We start from the raw sequence: 18,805 nt of genomic DNA on the forward strand, positions 1-18,805 counted from the left end.
AGGAAAAGAAATCCAGGGGTTAAGTGTAAAGCCATAGACTCAGAGGAATAGTGCCCAGGGACTTACTTAAGTAATTTTGGCTGTCAACTTAGAAATACCATATCTCTTCAAAGAAAATTCATAAAATAGTAAACTAAATTTTGTTAGAAACTTTAGACAAGAATCTGTAACTTTGCTTTAAGAGTCAACTTTAGTTTTTGAATATTTGATGACCTAATTTAAATATCAAAGTTAATTGCTTGTAGACTTAAGAATTACATAGTAATTCATAGAAAAATGATAAATTAGTAAAACCAGTGCCAATAATTTCTTTTAACATGTAGAATTGAAGAAAAATAATTAATCTTGTACTCTAGTAACATTTTCTTATTGTATAGATTTTGTTAGAAATAATGTGTAGTTTACATAATATAATTGATAAACACACTTTCATATATTCAAAAAAAATCATGAAAAATATATTAATGTTCTGTTTTGTATTAGTACAACATATTATTAAATTTTCAACTAAGAATTAGATGTTAACTCATAAAGATAATATGTTTGGTTTATAAGGTAATGGTAGCTTAAAATTCAAATAAATTGTGAAATCAATATATAAAGCTCTTTAGTATAAATGTTAATAGGAACCACACCACCTGTTGCCCCATGATACTAATTGAATACTTAACCTAGCTAAATTTGTTGTTTAATGAATCTAAGTAAACTTATTAATGCTCAATAAATGACTGCCCAGTACAGGGTAATTAGGAAATGCATCCAAATAAAATGTTATTTATATTGGATTGCAACTTTTTCGGGAAGTAAAATAAAAGTAAGGGCATCCCATAACTTGTAATTTTGCATCTCATATAGATTCGACCACGCTCGCTGACGGGGATTATCAACTGATCCCGGAACAAGAAGAAGTTTATTCGGAAGACCCCGGGACTCTTGTTACGGATTTCTCTGAAGCCCCGAACCAAGGTTCGGAAGAAAATATTTTGACTAACCCCAACCCCACCAGCGAAGGCAAGCCCCGGACATAACCCCTACTTTACTACACTGCAACCTATATTATTTATATATATCTCTTTATGCATTACGTTCTTAAGAGTTGTTTGAAAACTTAGTTGCATTATTCCAGAAACCAATGTATTGAACACTAGAACTGGAGTCCGACTAGCTGCTCTGCTTATAGGACCGGTAGAAGTCGAGTGATTTCCTGTCACTCGCGCGATATAGGAATTGTAATGTTTTATTCCTGCTATCACTATAAGGATGCCGGACGGGAGTTTTATGAGGTATCATGGTCAAGATGATACCCCGTCTGTGTTGTGAAATTTGATAAGGTCGCAGTGTGTGGTAGCGGTGGCTAAGCGTTTGAAAGTACTAGCCACATGCCGTGAAATATGGTAAGCGGTAAGCCTAGTAACCGATCGGCCCGAGGAGTGGACATACCACCCACCACATGTATTTGCTTCTTTTGGTTACTTAGTTCGACGTGTAGGCATATGTGTTGCTGGGCAACCAGGAGTACGGGTTTTGTAGTCGCGCTACAGACGTACGTCCTGCACTTTTGTAGTGCATATGACCTGCAGTCGCTTGTGGTGGCACTGATCCACGAGTCGGAATGAAAGGCAAACGGTTGCTTCGGAACAACCCTGTGGTGTTCCAAGCGTGTGTGTTAGGTTTACCTTGCAAGGGTTGAATCTCGATTCAGAATCGTCCGCCTCTCACGATGTATGAGACTGCTTATCCCCTTTATCACATAGAGTAACAAGAGCAATTATGTGATTATTAAAGATGATGTTTGAGTAAAGATTCTACCATGTTTGGATAGCTATAGGTGCTTACCTAGAATGGTTAAACAACTAGAACCTGAAAGCTAAAAATTGAAAATAAGGATCTACTCTTTGTTGCTTTTCAGCTGAAAACCCTACCCAAAGCTAAAAGCCATCATGAGTCTAGTTATGGGCTAAGATATACCCAATTCCGGGTAAGTCTTGCTGAGTATTAGTATACTCAGCCTTGCTTTGTTGATTTAATTCAGGTAACCCTTCTGAGGAGCCCGCATTCATTACACCATGGCCTTACCCTTTGCCTGATGGTTGGTCCGTGGAATGGGATCCGTCCCCGGCCAACACAGACTCCGCCGAGTGATATTATGCCAGGGCTAGCATAATATCTGTAATGACGTCGTGTATATTAACTACGCTTTTCAAACTCCACTGCTTTAACCAGAAACTTGAACTTGTGTTGTAATAAACTCTCCTCAGTGAGAACAAATGTTATTTTGTATATTTTTGTAATATAATTGCCTGTGGTGTAAATTATTTTGGCATTGTATCTCTGGACTCACCTTCGTGTGAGGTATCTTGTTGGATCCTGCGTTCGGTGGTTCATCGGGACGTTACCCGACAGACCAATAGTTTTATACCGTTTGAAGTGCGAGGTAGCCCTTCATTGAGGACTCGCGTACTTGAGCCGGTATAATTCAGGTTGGTTCTGCCACAGCAATCTGATGATACCCTGAGTAGCAATCAAGAAAACAAAGAAGTACACACCCAGCCGTCGAATCGACGACTTGGTCAATGCGCGGCAGCCCAAAATGATCTTTTGGGCAATGCTTGTTGAGATCGGTGTAGTCGACACACATTCTCCATTCATTGTTCTTTTTCTTTACAAGCACGGGATTCGCTACCCACTCTGGATGAATTACTTCTTTAATGAATCCAGCCGCGAGGAGTTTAGCGATCTCTCGTTTAATGGCCTCACGCTTGTCTTGAGCAAACCTCCGGAGGCGTTGCTTTTTGGGCATGGCCTTCGGGTCTACATTCAAAGCATGCTCGATCAACTCCCTGGGCACCCCTGGCATGTCCGCAGGTTTCCATGCGAATATGTCTCGGTTAGCCCGAAGAAAGCTGACGAGCGCGAGTTCCTATTTGTCGCCTAAGCCCGCGCCAATGACGGCGGTCTTAGATGGATCTCCCTCCTAGAGCTGGATCGTCTTGAGGGCCGCGCCATCAGTCGACTGGATGCTCGACTTGCTGGCCTTCTTGGAGGGAATTTCCAGCCCAGACTGGGAAAGCTGCTGCGCGGCCGCGAGTACTTCTCCCGAAGCATCTGGCACACGAGTAGTCGAAGCATATTGGATCGCCTCCTGGTTGCAGTCGTATGACTTCTTCAAGTCGCCACGGAGGGTGAGCACTCCACCGAGTCCTGGCATCTTAAGAAGCAGATAAACATAGTGCGGCACTGCCATGAACTTAGCTAGTGCCGGACGACCCAATATTGCATGGTAAGAGGAATCAAAAGTAGCCACCTCAAACTTGATGAACTCGGTACAATAGTTCTCCCGCGTACCAAAGGTGACTGGGAGGACCACCGTGCCAAGCGGATGCGCCGCATTACCTAGGACGATCCCGTAAAAGGGAGACTTGCTGGGCATCAGCATATCCTTGAAATCCAGGCCCATCTTCTTCAAAGTACTGACGAAGATGAGATTGAGCCCGCTTCCGCCATCGATGAGGACCTTGGTAAGCTTGACCTCTGCCACCACAGGATCCAGGACCAATGGGAACTTACCGGGCTCCGAGAAGCTCGTCCACTGATCGTCGCGAGAGAACGAGATGGGGACCTCCGACCAACGGAGCGGCCGTGGTACCGCCGGCTCGACGGACAAGATCTCCCGAAGAAGCAGCTTCTGGTCCCTCCTGGAACCGAAATCCTCATCACCGCCGAAGATAACGTTGACGACCTTCGAGGCATCCTGAAACTTCGGGTTACGCCCCTGGTCATCGTGATCGTCATCCTCGGGTTCTTTGTCAGCAGGCTTCTTATTCTTCTTTCCACCACCGGTGTTGCTGAACGTCCTCCGGAGGTGGTAGCAGTCAATGGCGGCATGGCTGGCGCCCGGATGCCATGGGCACTTCTTCTGTAGGAGTTTCTCGAATTCCTCCTGCGTCGTCGACTTCTTGCCCCGCGAAGGACGATCGATAGTCGCGATGACATCATCTGGCTTTCGTTTCCGGGGTGGCCCGGAAAAGTCCCGCTGGCCTTTGTCGCTGCGGTTGTCGTTTGGGTGCCGCAGATTGCTATCATGGCGCCGCGGGAACCGCTCCCGCATCTTCTCCTCCTGCTCGGACCAATCGTGCATCATATCACGAAGGCCCGCAACGGTCTTCGGCCTGTTCCGCCCGAAATCTCTGTATATGCTCGGGTCGGTGATGCCGTTGTAAAAGCAGTCGATGATGTCCTCCTCCGAGATGTTCGCGATGGTGGCGCGGACGTCGAAGAAGCGACGCGTGTAGGACCGTAGAAGCTCGTTACGTTCCTGCTTGCACTGGGCAAGATCGTGTCGAGTACCTGCACGGGTAATTGCTCCCTGGAAATTATCGATGAAGACCTTCTTAAGTCGTTCCCAGGAGTCGATTGTGTTGCTGCCAAGGCTCTCCAGCCAAGTGAGCGGCGCAGGGTCCAAAGCCATCGGGAAGTAGACGACTTTGGTGATATTTGAGCCCCCCGCGATGTCAATGGCCATGGAGTAGCAACGAAGCCACTGCTGGGGAGCCTGCTTGCCGTCGTACTTGGTGATGCCGCTCGGTTTGAAGCCCTCCGGGTACTTGTAGCTGCTGAAACGAGCAGAAAAAGCAGGAAATCGATCGCTGCAGTCAGTACCTTCATTCTCGACTTCTTCACGGGTCTTGCGCCTGGAAGAAATCACGGTGCGCGCATCGCGGCCTTCATTGATGTGTTGGCGCAGATCCTCCGGAGCGAGTCAATGATGGGCTTGTCGTGGCTGACCCCCTTGCGGTGGCTGCTGCCTCCTGCCAGGGGTCTGGCTCCCGCAAGCGTTGTCGTTGCTGGGTTGACGTCGAGGATGGCCGCCAGCCGTTCGGCTGTGGGCCTGACTTCGACTCTCTCCCACACGCTCCTCCCTGATGGTAGGCGCCGGGTTGTGTTGATCCAACTGGATCCAAGCCCTCTGCGCGTACAAGAGTGCTTGACGTACCTCCGGGTCATGGCTGCGCTTGAGGATGGCCGTAACCCTAGCGATGTTGGCCACCGGAGTCCGAAACCCCCGCTCGCTGACGGCGGCGAACTCAGGATCAAGCTCGCGATGCATAGATCGCCTACGCTCGTTGGCCCTCCTCCGCCGGATTGTGCGGGCCCTGTTTCTAGCCCTCCGCGCTTCACGATCGGCGTCGTTCTCGTCACCAACATTGGCCGTGATCTCATCCTCGGAGATCGCTTCAAAATTGTCGATGAGAAAATCCCCACCGTCCTCGCCTTCTTCGGCCATCAGCACCTGGCGGGAGGAAAGCTCGTGAGAACCTTCGTCAACTAGTTCAGTCGTCCCCTCCGCCGCGGTGGCCAACGGCCTGCCTTCCTGAAAAGGCAAGGGCTCGAGGTGAGCCACGAGTCGATCCTCTGCTTCGAGTGGTTTGGGGAGCGTTACGCCCCTCCAGTGCACCACGTGCCCCCCCGGCAAGGAGGTGACCACCAGATCACCGGCACCGGAACAACCCGAAGCCCCCGACACGCGGTGGCTTCAAGTTTTCCGATCTGGAGTAACAAGTTCAGGTCCTTCTCAAACATGGAGAGGGACCCAAAGGCGTCGGCCTCCTGAAGACCAGTGGCCGATTCGCACAAACCGAGCTGAGATCGGCTAAGCGAATCCCTAGATTGGAACAAGTCCAAACCAGGGAGAGTTGCCGCAACACCAGAAGAAGTCGAGGCTGAAGCGGACTCCACCTTGTCCTGTGCTGCGGGAGCGTGGAGCGGCAAGTTGTCGAGGTCGTCGACAAACTTGTCGAGGTCGCTGCGGAAATCCGTAGCGGAGGTCCTTGGTTTCATGTCGACAAGGAATCGCCGGAAACTGCCCGCACCATCTGCGATGCAGACCCATGAACCAAAAACAAACGTCGTGCCCTGAGAGGGAACCGACCTGACGAATCTGAACGAAGCCATCGAGCTCGCCGGTGGATCTTCGACGCGCTCCCCTACCTGGCGCGCCAGCTGTCGGTGTTTAACCGGCTGCCCACCGAGGGATATACCCAAGGTGGTAAGTTTTGGGTGAGGGAACGCCGGGATCAGGAACTCGAAGGTGCAAGGAACACAAGACTTAGACAGGTTCGGGCCGCACGGAGCATAACACCCTACGTCCTGTATGGTGGTTTGTATTCCCTTTGGTGTAGAATGACCTAATGATCCCTTTTGAGGGGGGTCCCTGACCTCCATTATATATCCGAGAGGCCAGAGTTACAAAGATGCTAACCAACCCCCACCGAGGGATCACACCAGAACTGATCTCGAGTAGATCCTTCCCGTGTTGGTTAGCCCTATCTCCTATTTAAACGGGATAAACAAGAGATAAACAAAATGAATAAGAGATAAGACGGGCTTAATCTCTTAAACTTCGCGACATGCCCAGCCCGGTGACCCCGGGTCTGACATCGACCACTCTCGCCGACGGAGATTATCAGTTGATTCCGGAACCAGAAGGAGTTTATTCTGAAGACCCCGAGAATCTCGTCGCGGATTTCTCTGAAGCCCCGAACCAAGGTTCGGAAGATATTAATTTGACTAACCCCAACCCCACCAGCGAAGGCAAGCCCCGGACATAACCTACTATTTTTATTACACTGCACTCTATATTTATTTATGTATTCTATGCATTAAGTTTATAGGAATTGTTTGAAACCCTAGATGCATGAATCCTAGGAATCAATGTATTGAATAATAGTACTTGAGTCCGAGTAGCTGCTATGCTAATAGGACCGGTAGAAGTCGAGTGATTTCCTGTCACTCGCGCGATATAGGAATTGTGATGTTTACTTTCATGTTATCACTATAAGGATGACAGACGGGAGTTTTATTCGGTATCATGGTTGAGGTGATACCCCGTCTGTGTTGTTGAACTGGATAAGGCCGCAGTGTGTGGTAGCGGTGGTTAAGCGTTTGAAAGTACTAGCCACATGCCGTGAAATATGGTAAGCGGTAAGCCTAGTAACCAATCGGCCCGAGGAGTGGACATACCCCCCACCACATGTATTTGCTTCTTTTGATTACTTAGTTCGACGTGTGGGAATACGTGTTGCTGGGCAACCAGGAGTACGGGTTTTGTAGTCGCGCTACAGACGTACGTCCTGCACTTTGGAAGTGCGTATGGTCCTGCAGTCGCTTGTGGTGGCCCTGATCCACGAGTCGGAATGAAAGGCAAACGGTTGCTTAGGAACGACCCTTTGGTGTTCCAAGCGTGTGTGTTAGATTTATCCTTGCAAGGTTTGAATCTCGATTCAGGAATCGTCCGCCTCTCACGATGAATGAGACTGCTTACCCCCTTTGCCACATTGAGTAACAAGAGCAACTATGTGGTTACCAAAGATGATGTTTGATTAAAGATTCTACCATGTTTGAGTAGTTATAAGTGCTTACCTAGAATGGATAATCAACTAGAACTTGAAAACTAAAAGTTGAAATTAAGGATCTACTCTTTGTTGCTTTTTAGCTAAAAACCTTACCCAAAGCCTAAAAAGCCTGCATAAGTCTAGATACATGGCTAAGTATACCATGAGCGGGTAAGTCTTGCTGAGTATTAGAATACTCAGCCTTGCTTTTGTTGAATTACTTCAGGTAATCTCCCTGATGAGCCAGCTTTCATTACACCGTGGCCCTATCCCTTGCCTGATGGTTGGTCCGTGGAGTGGGATCCGTCCCCGGCCAACACAGATTCCGCCGAGTGATATTATGCCAGGGCTAGCATAATATCTGTAATAACGACGTGTACAATGTTTACGCTTTTAAACTCCGCTGCTTGACTTATAACTTAAACCTGTTTTGTAATAATCTCCCCTCAGTGGGAGCTACTGATGCTTTGTAAAATTTTTGTATTGTATCTGCCTGTGGTGTAAAATGTATTGGCATTTATATCTCTGTACTCACCTTCGTGTGAGGTACCTTGTTGGATCCTGCGTTCGGTGGTTTATCGGGACGTTACCCGACAGGCCAATAGGATTATACCGTTTGAAGCACGAGGTAGCATTCCAGAGAGGACTCGCGTACTTGAGCCGGTGTAATTCAGGTTGGTTCTGCCACAGCTGGTATCAGAGCTAACAAGTGTACCCTGGAGATATAATTAGCCCTAAAAGTAATTTATAGTATAAAATTTGATTAATCAAGTAGCTGCGAACTATGTTGGATTCGTTAAGGTTTATGTATAGTACGTAAAGCCCTAGGGTAATGTTATTAAGGGGATTAGAGGTGGCTGTACTATATATATATAAATCTAACCTCCAGCATTACTTTTTTGTTGAAACTTAAATTTATGCACAACCCAACCTTACTTTCTGTAACGACATCTTCGATCGTGAGGTAAGAAGGTAAGGATCCTCAGCCAACTGAGGGAGTTTGGCCTTCCTGTCGGTGATGCTAACCGAATGCTGTTTCTCAAGCAGTGGCCTACTTGAGATGCTGCCAATGTACCAACTTCGGTTGACTACATTGGGAGTATATGGTTCGGCGCAGGGTATGGCGATCGCTGTTCATACCCCCGCATTTTTGCGGTACCCCCGTGAATACGTTGTTTCAATAACGTATGTTAACGTTGTCTGTACGGTGGTAATTGTACAGATGCTATTTCTATAGTGAGCAGTAATGAATGGGGACGCTTTCATGACATGCTGGCATGAAAGGTTCATTGGATATATATATGTGTATTGTGGTTTTCTGCAGGTACACTAACCACGATTATGAAACTAGGGGTTGAAGAATACCAGCAGTTTTCAGATGACTGGCTTTAACTCTTTGGCAGATATCACATTCTGAGACATACTTAGCAATTTCTCGTTTCATACGAGTCCACCAGAAGTTTTGTTTCAAATCCTGCTACATCTTCATACTGCCAGGGTGCATAGAGAATTTTGATAGGTGGGCTTCATCCAATATCTATTTACGGAGCTTATGGTCCTTAGGTACAACGATACGTTCGTTAAACCATAAAACTCCTTCTGGATCTACTCGGAAGCATTTATACTTCACTTCTCCTTGTGTTATCTTCTGCTTAATGATTTTGACCCCTTTATTGCGCTATTGTGCTAGAATAATACTATCCCTAAGCGTGGCTTCAACTGAGAGATGGTTCAAGTCACCTTGGGGAATGATTTCTAGATTAAGCTTTCTCATTTCCCAGCAAAGAATCTCATTGAAAGCTTCTACAGATAAGCAAGAGCAATGTGCCTTGCGACTGAGTGCATCTGCAACAACGTTGGCCTTACCTGGATGATAATGTACTTCCAAGTCATAGTCTTTGATAAGTTCTAACCAGCGTCTTTGCCTCATATTCAGGTCTGCTTGTGTGAAAATGTACTTGAGGCTTTTGTGGTCAGTATAGATATGGTACTTGGTACCCATCAGATGATGTCTCCAGATTTTGAGTGCATGGATGACAGCTGCAAGTTCAAGATCATGGGTAGGGTAGTTCTGTTCATGAACCCTGAGTGCTCGTGATGCATATGCAATTACTCGGTTGTCTTGCATAAGCACACAACCAAGTCCGGTTCCTGAAGCATCACAATAGATGTCGAAGGGTTTTGACACATCTAGTTGAGCTAAGACTGGAGTAGTCTAAGATGGTCTCGGAGAGTGTGGAATGCATCTTCGCATTTTTGATCCCAAGAGAATTTAACACCCTTCTTTAGTAGTTCGGTCATAGGTTTGGCTATTCTGGAGAAGTCAGGAATGAAGCAACGATAATAGCCAGCTAGACCAAGAAAACTACGAATCTGATGGACTGATGTTGGAGGTTTCCAACCCATCACTTCTTGTACTTTACTGGGGTCAACGGATATACCGTCACCGGAGATAGAATGACCCAGAAATTTCACAGTATCTAACCAGAACTCGCACTTGGAGAATTTGGCGTACAGGTGGTGGTCTCTTAATCGCTGAAAAATAATATGAAAATGTTTTGCATGATCTTCTGGATTTTTAGAGTAGATCAGAATGTCATCAATAAAGACCACAACAAATTTGTCGAGTTCTTGCATGAAGACAGAATTCATGAGATACATGAAATATGCTGAGGCATTGGTAAGACCAAATGACATGACTAAGTATTCATATAAGCCATACCGAGTGGAGAAGGCCGTTTTTGGAATGTCACTTGGCCGGATCTTAATTTGATGATAGCCGGAATGAAGATCAATTTTGGAAAATACTTTGGCTCCGGCTAGCTGATCGAAGAGAATATCAATGCGGGGTAGGGGATATTTGTTTTTGATAGTCATCGCATTGAGAGGACGATAATCTACACATAGCCTCAAGCTATTATCTTTCTTTTTCACGAATAGAGCTGGACAACCCTGTGGTGATGCACTCGGACGAATGAAACCCTTATCAAGGAGGTCTTGGAGTTGGATTTTTAACTCAGCTAATTCGTTAGGAGGCATACGATAACATCTCTTAGAGATAGGGGTTGTGCCAGGTTGAAGTTCTATGATAAACTCGATATCCCGGTCCGGGGGTATTCCAGGTAAATCGTCTGGGAAGACATCTGGGTATTCACAGACGATAGGGATATCCTTTAACTTGATCCCGGTTGCAGCATAGGTGCAAGAATTGATGTACTCCCGTTGTGGAAGATAGAGAATGGTAGGTTCGTGCTCAGGCGAATCTATCTCCACGGTTCGGGAGGAGATATCCAAGGACACATGGTGCAGGGTCATCCAATTCATACCAAAAAGCACATCCATTCCTTCTAGATCCAGTAATAGTAAATCTGTCTTCATCAAATTTTTGAATTGGCACGCTTCTACAAACTTGGTTTGAGGAGGTTTTACCACCAGGAGTTGCTATCATATATACCCCACTAATAGGATAAAGGTCCAAGCCTAATTTAGTCCCACATTTTGTACTAACAAAGCTATGGGTGGCACCAGAGTCAAAAAGAACAATTACGGGTTGATGGTTGATAGAAAAAGTACCCGTCATTATTGGTGTCCCTTCGGGGAGTTCGGAGAAAGTGGTGAGGTTCACCCTTCCCTGGCGAACTTGAACTACTTGCTTCTTGCCCTAGCCCTTGCTGGTTGGACTAGATGTTTGCCCTTGGAAGGATTTCCTAGGTTGAGGGCAATCCTTGATGAAGTGGGACGGGCTTCCGCAGTTGAAACAATGATAGTTGTTGTTTCCTTGGTTGGCTGGCGAAAAGCTCGGCCGCGGACCCTGTTGCTGTTGCTGGGGTTGTGGTGTCGGTGGTCGATTGAATTGAGCCTGCTGGGGTGGTCTGGCTACCCATCTGCCAGGCAAGTTGCTTCGAGGCGGGGCCCAAGGAGCGGTGCTCGGGACCAACTGATACCTTGACGGTTGCGTAGTTGTAGGCCCTGTAGGTGTTTTCCTTTTCTTTTCTGCTCTATGGCCTGAGATACAGTCTTCCTGAGTGATGGCCATGTTGACCAACTCATTAAAATTATCGGCCCTTACCAAATTTAGTCGCTCTTTAAGTTTGGTGTTCAGGCCTCGGCGAAAACGATCCCGCTTGCGGGCATCATTGTCCGCATGGTATCCCGCATACTGGCACAAGTGGTTGAAAATTTGTGCATATTACACAACGGTGCGGGTTCCCTAAGTCAGATTCAGAAATTCATTGAGCTTTCGCTCAATGAGTCCTTCGGGGATGTGGTGCGCTCGAAAAGCGGTCCGAAACTCGTCCCACGTGACGACATGACCGGCAGGCTGCATGGCATGAAAATGATCCCACCAGATGCGGGCAGTGCCACGGAGTTGCTGGGCTGCAAAGAGCGCTTTGTTCTCCTCTGAACATGGGGCAGACAATAAGGCGAACTTGGATTCGATAGTACGAAGCCAAGCGTTAGCGTCTAAGGGCTCATCCGCCTTATGGAATAGTGGAGGCTGGGTACTGAGGAAATCTTAATAACTGGCCGATGAAGGTTCATCTCGGCCTCGGGACTGGTGGTTGAATTGGCCCATTTGAGCCTGCACAAGTTGATTGAGGAGTTCTGTTTATCGGGCCATGACCTCGGCCAGATTTGGAGGTGGTGGTAGCGGTTGCTGAGAACCGCTGGCCTGATCGGACCGAAAACCTTCTGGAGTTCCGCGAGTAACTCTAACCATCTGAAACAAGGGAGATATCCATTATCAACCATATTCTTACTCCTATTTTCAGATGGTATACTGCTAGTAGATATGTGGTTCACATGATCCGTTCAACCAGCTCATTTCGGATACGAAGATATTGAACAAGATGGCAGGATACAAGACTGAGATTACATCGCAGATACTGGTAGTCCTTAACGTCTTACATCATGGTGGTTTGACTGCCACGGGTCAAACTATATGTACATATGTTACATATACTACAACAAGTGGCTCTAGATCTAGGTAATCTACTCACGACCTATGTCACACCACTATTTACAACTAAGATATCGACGATTTTGATAACAGCAAAGGCTGGAAATCAGATTGATATTTAGAATACTTGACCAACACTACCACAAGACCCTTACTGATACTATGCTAAAGATAACCACCCGCTATACGTCCTTAAACAAACAACACATACATTGCATTTGTGTATTTAAGGATGGATTATGCATGCACGTACTATTTGACCTCACAACCAAAACAACTGCCGAATATCTTCGGACTTACGCAGTTAATTTTGATGGCATTACCCATACGTCTCTCACTAATAACTAGTCGATAAGTCCTATCCGTCTTAACCTATTAATCGTGGTTAGTGTACCTGTAGAAGACCACATATAAATAACATGAACCTTTCATGGCAGCACGACATGAAAGCGTTCCCAAACAGTACTGTTCACTATAGAAATAGCATCTGTACAATTACCGCCGTACAGACAACGTTGACATACGTCGTTAAACAACGTATTCACGGGAGTACCACAAAATGCGGGGGTATGAACAGCGATCGCCATACCCTGCGCCGAACCATATACTCCCAATATAACCAACCTGAGTTGATATATTGGCAGCACCTCAAGTAGGCCACGGCTTGAGAAACAGCGTTCGGTTCGCATCACCGACGGGAAGGCTAACTCCCTAGTTAGCTGAGGATCCTTACCTTCTTACCTCACCATCGAAGATGTCGTTACAAAGGTAAACTTGGGTTGTGCGTGAATTTAAGTTTTGAAAGAAAGTAGTGCTGCAAGTTAGAGTTATCTATACACATATATATATATATACCAATAGCCACCTGATCGTTCCCATATAAGTCCCTAGGGCTTTACGATCTAAGCACAACCTTAACGGATACAACATACGTTGTAAATTCATTTGTTGGGCAAGTTTCATCCTGAAAACATTTTTAAGAGCTGTTACAGATGTAAAAGTAAACATACAGCTCTGCTACCAGCTGTGGCAGAACCGCCTGAATTATTTCGGCTCAAGTGCGCTAGTCATCGCTGTCCAGCCGATACTAACTCAACGCACTTCAAACGGAACAATCCATTGGTCTGTCGGGTCTCCGCCTGATACAACCACGGTTCAACAGGATCGAAGCAGGTTTACCTTGCACGAAGGCGAGTTTACATTCACAGCACAGCTCATTAGCTTTTAATTTACAGAAACATATATATTATTACAAACCTTTTTCAAAATTAATGTAAATTTATACAAACAGTGTTTAACATGACAAGCTACTCAGCTTATCCAAGTTCACAGCGGAAGGAATATAAACATGCGACTACGCATGTCGTGAAGGTTGACACCATACTCAGCCCAAAGCTTGGTGTCACTCAGGAGGGTCACTGCCAGCCGGGAACGGATCCCACTCCACGGACCAGCCATACGGAACAGAAGTTGGCCAAGCAGGGCTATCCATAGGGTTCTCGAAGGTCATACCTGAAAAATTTACTAGCAAGACTGAGTATACTAATACTCAGCAAGACTTACCCGCTTCGTGGTATATTTAGCCAGGTAACTAGACTCATGAAGGCATTGCAAAGGTTCGGGGTTCATTTTCAGCTGAAAAGCAACAAAGAGTATGATCTATTTTCAAATTTTAGCTTTCAAGATTCTAGTTGATTATCCATTCTAGGTAAGCACCTACACTGAGCAAGCAAGGTAGAGATTGTCATTCATCAAGATTATTCCATCAATAGTTACACTTCTTACTCTATGTGGCAGAAGGAATAAGCAGTCTCAATTTCCGCGAGAGACGGACGATTCTGAATCGAGTTTCAACCTTGCAAGATAAACCTAACTCACACGCTTGGAATATCCAAAGATCGTTCCAAAGCAACCGTTTCCCTCATTTTCCGGGTTATGGATTAGCGGCACCACAAGCGACTGCAGGACCGTACGCACACCAATTGTGCAGGACATCCGCCTGTAGCGCGACTACATGACCGTACTCCTGTCTGCTATGCAGAACGTACTCCCACACGTCGGTGCGTGTGTACAACAGAAATTAAATAATCGAGTGGTGGAGACATGTCCATTTGCCGGGCCATTCTGGTACTAGGCTTACTGCTTTACCATATTTCGTGGCATGTGGCTAGTACTTTCAAACGCTTAGCCGCCACTATCACATATTGTGACCTTAACAACTTTTATCAAAACAGACAGGGTAAACCTTCAGGTCATGATATTGCACATGACTCTATCCATTATCCTTATAGTGATTGCAGAATAGTAAACATGCAACTCCTATATCACGCGAGTGACATGAAATCACTTGACTTTTACCGGTCCTATTTAGCAGAGCGTCTATGCGATAAGGACTCGGGTACAATACATTGGATTCCTAGGATTCATGCATCAAGGGTTCCATTTCAACTCCGAGACTTAATGCAAGATATAATATATAAGTATAAGATTGCAATGATCTAAGTGAGATGGTGCTTGAGTTAAAGATTTTATTTTATGATAAAGTTGCAATCCAATAGTTAACACACATGAACTCATGAAACAAGAGATTTAGTCTCAAATTACTATTCACACTTAAGTTATGGTTATAGCACTGAAATTACTGAAAATAGAAATCAAAACATTTGAATTTGAATTCAAACTTCAAGTTTAAATTCAAATCTAAGGTAAATAGAATTATAAAGTCTTGAAAATTTAACTATGAATTAATGAGCAACATATTAGATTATGATAAAAAGATCTAAACAAATAAGCCTTAGAAAATGTTTAGCTAATTTCAAACCCTCTTAAATTGAATTGCCCAAGTTCGAAAGAACTTAATCTACAAAATATTATTAAGCTTGAAATTTTTACACTGGCTTACCCATGACCTAAAGAAGCTACACACCAAAAATTACAAGGAAATAAGTTTATATGCACAAGTTATGCATAAGATACCCTTTTACTTTGAGTTTTAAATAGATCAAAATACATTTAGTTTCATACCAAACTCTATTAATAAAAGTTGTAGATCTTGATTTCTAGTTTCTAACAAAACCAGTTTGATAATTTTTGGAATTTTCTACAATTTTCTATTGATTTAACAAGCTAACTGCCTTGCTCACATAAAATAATAAGGACGTTTACACAGAGGCCCCTATTGGCACTATTCCACAGAGTCTTAAGCCTTGCAGATAGCCCCCTAGGCTTTTGCATCTTCCAGCCTGAGGTCCCTGACCGTGGTCAGAGGGGAAACGCGAAAGTTGACCAGCCCAGTCCGGCGTCAGCGATCGCCGTTGGCGATCGCCGGCGGCGATCGCCGGCGGCGAGGGGAAAGGGATGGGGAGGCATCAGTGAGTCTTTGCGCACCTGGAGACACTTGGGATCGTGTGGGGGCAACCTGTAGCAGCGGCGCGACAGAGACAGGCGGCCGGCGGCGGAGGTGAATAGCGGGGGCGGTGCTCCGGTGGTCGGGGGTGGCGAGAAAGAGGCCGGGGAGCTTCAAGGCGACGTGGAGAAGCTAGAGACGAGCTCAATTGGGGTCGAGAAGGGTCAGGAGTAGGTGTTCCATGACGGGCAGGGGTGGCGGCGGGTGGAGATCGACGGTGACCGTCGAGAGGCCGGTGTGATGCACGGGGGGGAACAATTAAGGGGTCGTAGAGCTTCACTGGGTCACAAGGAGTCTAGCTGTGGGGTCGTGGTGGTGTGGGGACAACCAAGGCGAGCTGTCCACGGCGAGGCCGAGCGGCGACGGGGCTCGAGCTGGCCGGAGCTATGGAAGGTGAGGTTGGAGTGCGTGGGAACGAAATTGGATGGGCTGTAGAGCATCAGTGGGTCACGGCGGCGCTGCTGCTGCACTGGATTGGGGTCCGGGGGCAGTGTGAGGGGCTGTCGACGATGGCCCGAGGTGACAACGGAGGTCCGATGAGGCACGGGATCGGAAAGAGAAAAATGACAGAGAAATGGTGGTGCAGGAGCAGAAGAAGAGGTGCATTTGGAGCTTACGACATGCTTTAAGCTACCAGAGAGGACACAGGGGCGAGAGACCAAGCCGGGGTCGACGGCGTGCATGGCGGCCACAGGCACAGCTCGGGCAGAGGCGAGGGGGTGGCGTGGCGCGCGAAGAAGAAAGCAGCGGGGAGAGCTGCGGCAGGGGCCGGCCGGGGAGTGACGCGTGGGACTGCCGGGAAGCAGGAGGTGGCACGGGGTTGCTACGGCAGCGAGCAGCGGCGAGAGGCGCGGCTCGGGCAGATGGCGGGTGATGTGGCAAGGCGGGGAAAGGCCAGCGCGGGGTCGGGGAAATCGGTAGCGAGGCAGGGGAGGGCACGTGGATGAGTGCAGGGCGGCGCTGGGATAGCAAGGGTGGCACACATGGCTAGCAGAGTGGCGGCGGCGGCGCACACAGAGAAATAGAGGAGGAGGAGAGAGAGGTAGACGAAGGCGGACCCAAATGCGATTTGCAGAAAATATAGGGACCCTCTCTGATAACTTTCAAACCAGTGCTCAATTGGAGATGGGCCCAAAAGCAAAGATGTATGGTTTTTCAAAATGTACAACTTTGCTTTAAGGTTCATCCTTAGAAGAGCTAAGGATTTGGAGTTAATTTAAGATTTAGCAAAGATTGTAAACTTTATACAAATCCTATTTAAAAACTACACTACAAATACATCCTATGTGTAGTTTCACCTATATTTGCGATTTAAACACAAGTTTTTGACTTTTGCCAAAATAACCTTTATGTATTTGAATTCCACTTCTCTTTCTCATCTATTTCACACTAAAGGGCCTTTATTAATTTATAATTATATAAACAACCATTTTTCCTTAGCATTTAAATTTTCAAACATACTTTCACCATATTTTGCACATAATATCACACTAAAATCTAGGGTGTGACAATGCCGAATACCTGAGTGTCACAATACGTGGTGGTAGAAGGGGATCTCTACTATCATGGCGCAAATGGCATCCTCATGCGGTGCATCACCCAGGAAGAGGGCTGCGACTTGCTCGCAGAGATCCATGGAGGCGAGTGCGAAAGTCATTCTTCATCCCGCACGCTGGTCGGTAAGGCCTTCTGGCATGGCTTTTACTGGCCGACAGCGCTCCAGGATGCAGCTGCGCTGGTAAAGTCCTGCAAAGCGTGCCAGTTCTATGCAAAGCAGATACACACTCCGGCTCAGGCTCTGCAAATAATTCCACCCTCTTGGCCTTTCGCTGTATAGGGGTTGGATATCTTGGGGCCTTTCCCTAGGGCCGTCGGCGGGTACCCGTACCTGTACGTTGCCATCGACAAGTTCACCAAGTGGCCGGAAGCTACCCCTATGGTCAACATCACCAAGGCATCTGCTATCGCGTTCCCCAAGTCAATTGTGTGCCGGTTTGGAGTCCCGAACTGAATCATCACCGACAATGGGACCCAATTCAAGAGCCAGCACTTTCAAGAATACTATGAGGACATCGGCATCCAGCTCTGCTTCGCTTCTGTGGCACATTCTAGAAGCAATGGCCAAGTAGAGCGGGCTAATGCTGAGATACTCACGGGGCTCAAGATTCGCACCTACAATGATCTCGAAAAACATGGTGCGAAATGGGTTGACCAGCTTCCGAGCATACTATGGGGGAACCGAACCACACCTAGCCGAGCGATCGAGGAGACCCCTTTCTTCCTGGTCTATGGGGCCGAAGCATGCCATCCCCCAGAGATCACTATGGGCTCGCTACGAGTCCAAGCCTTCGATGAGGGATTGCAGGAGCGGCAGCACTGTCAAGATGTAGACCTCGTCGACGAGTGAAGATGGTGAGCAGTGGTCCGAAATGCACGGTATAACCAAGCGCTGTGGTGTTACCATCAACAGTTCGTACATAGTAGAGAGCTCCGGGTCGGGGACCTAGTCCTGCAGTGAATCCTAAACCGTGAGGGGCTCCACAAGCTCTCCCCCAGCTGGGAGGGCCCCTTCAAGGTGTCAAAGGTGTGCCGACCCGGTTCAGTTCGCTTAGCTACGGAGGAGAGCGTGCAACTACCCAACCCATGCAACATTGAGCACCTCCGTAAGTTTTATTCTTAGGGGCCTAGCCAAGAATAAATTTTCCTTTATAATACGGTAGCACCTCCATGAGGACCAAGGCGGTGGAGGTCCGCCCTCGTAAACCCAGCCCCTGACATTCATCGCACATTCTATCTGTACCAATTTATCAAGAAAAAATTTATTCTCAGTCTGTCTTTGAGGTTGATGCAATTCAGTTCTTTTTCTTGCCTCCCGCTTACCCTAACCCCCATGTGGTCCCTTATTACTGTGCTTGAGGCCCGAATTGAGTTGCTGGGTTGTGTCTCCACCCAAGATCCCTCCTTCGCAGGAAGGAGGGGTCCCGTCTTCTGGGGACCACCTTCGAGGAAGTGTACTTGTCCTCGGGGGAGGCCCGGAGTCATGTAGCT

General features: G+C 47.0%; 1 protein-coding gene across 1 annotated transcript in view; it reads left to right on the forward strand.

Moving 5' to 3' along the window:
* LOC112896438 overlaps positions 1–18,164 on the forward strand; it is a 90,851-nt gene extending 72,687 nt beyond the window's left edge. Inside the window, exons 2-3 of the mRNA XM_025964407.1 lie at positions 17,624–17,749; positions 17,870–18,164. Of these exons, the coding sequence (XP_025820192.1) occupies positions 17,624–17,749; positions 17,870–18,164 (421 nt within the window). The remainder of the gene's footprint in view (positions 1–17,623; positions 17,750–17,869) is intronic.
* The last annotated feature ends 641 nt before the right edge of the window (positions 18,165–18,805 follow it).

Source organism: Panicum hallii, chromosome 1, assembly GCF_002211085.1.
Source record: "Panicum hallii strain FIL2 chromosome 1, PHallii_v3.1, whole genome shotgun sequence".
In the NCBI taxonomy this organism is placed as follows: Eukaryota; Viridiplantae; Streptophyta; class Magnoliopsida; order Poales; family Poaceae; genus Panicum; species Panicum hallii.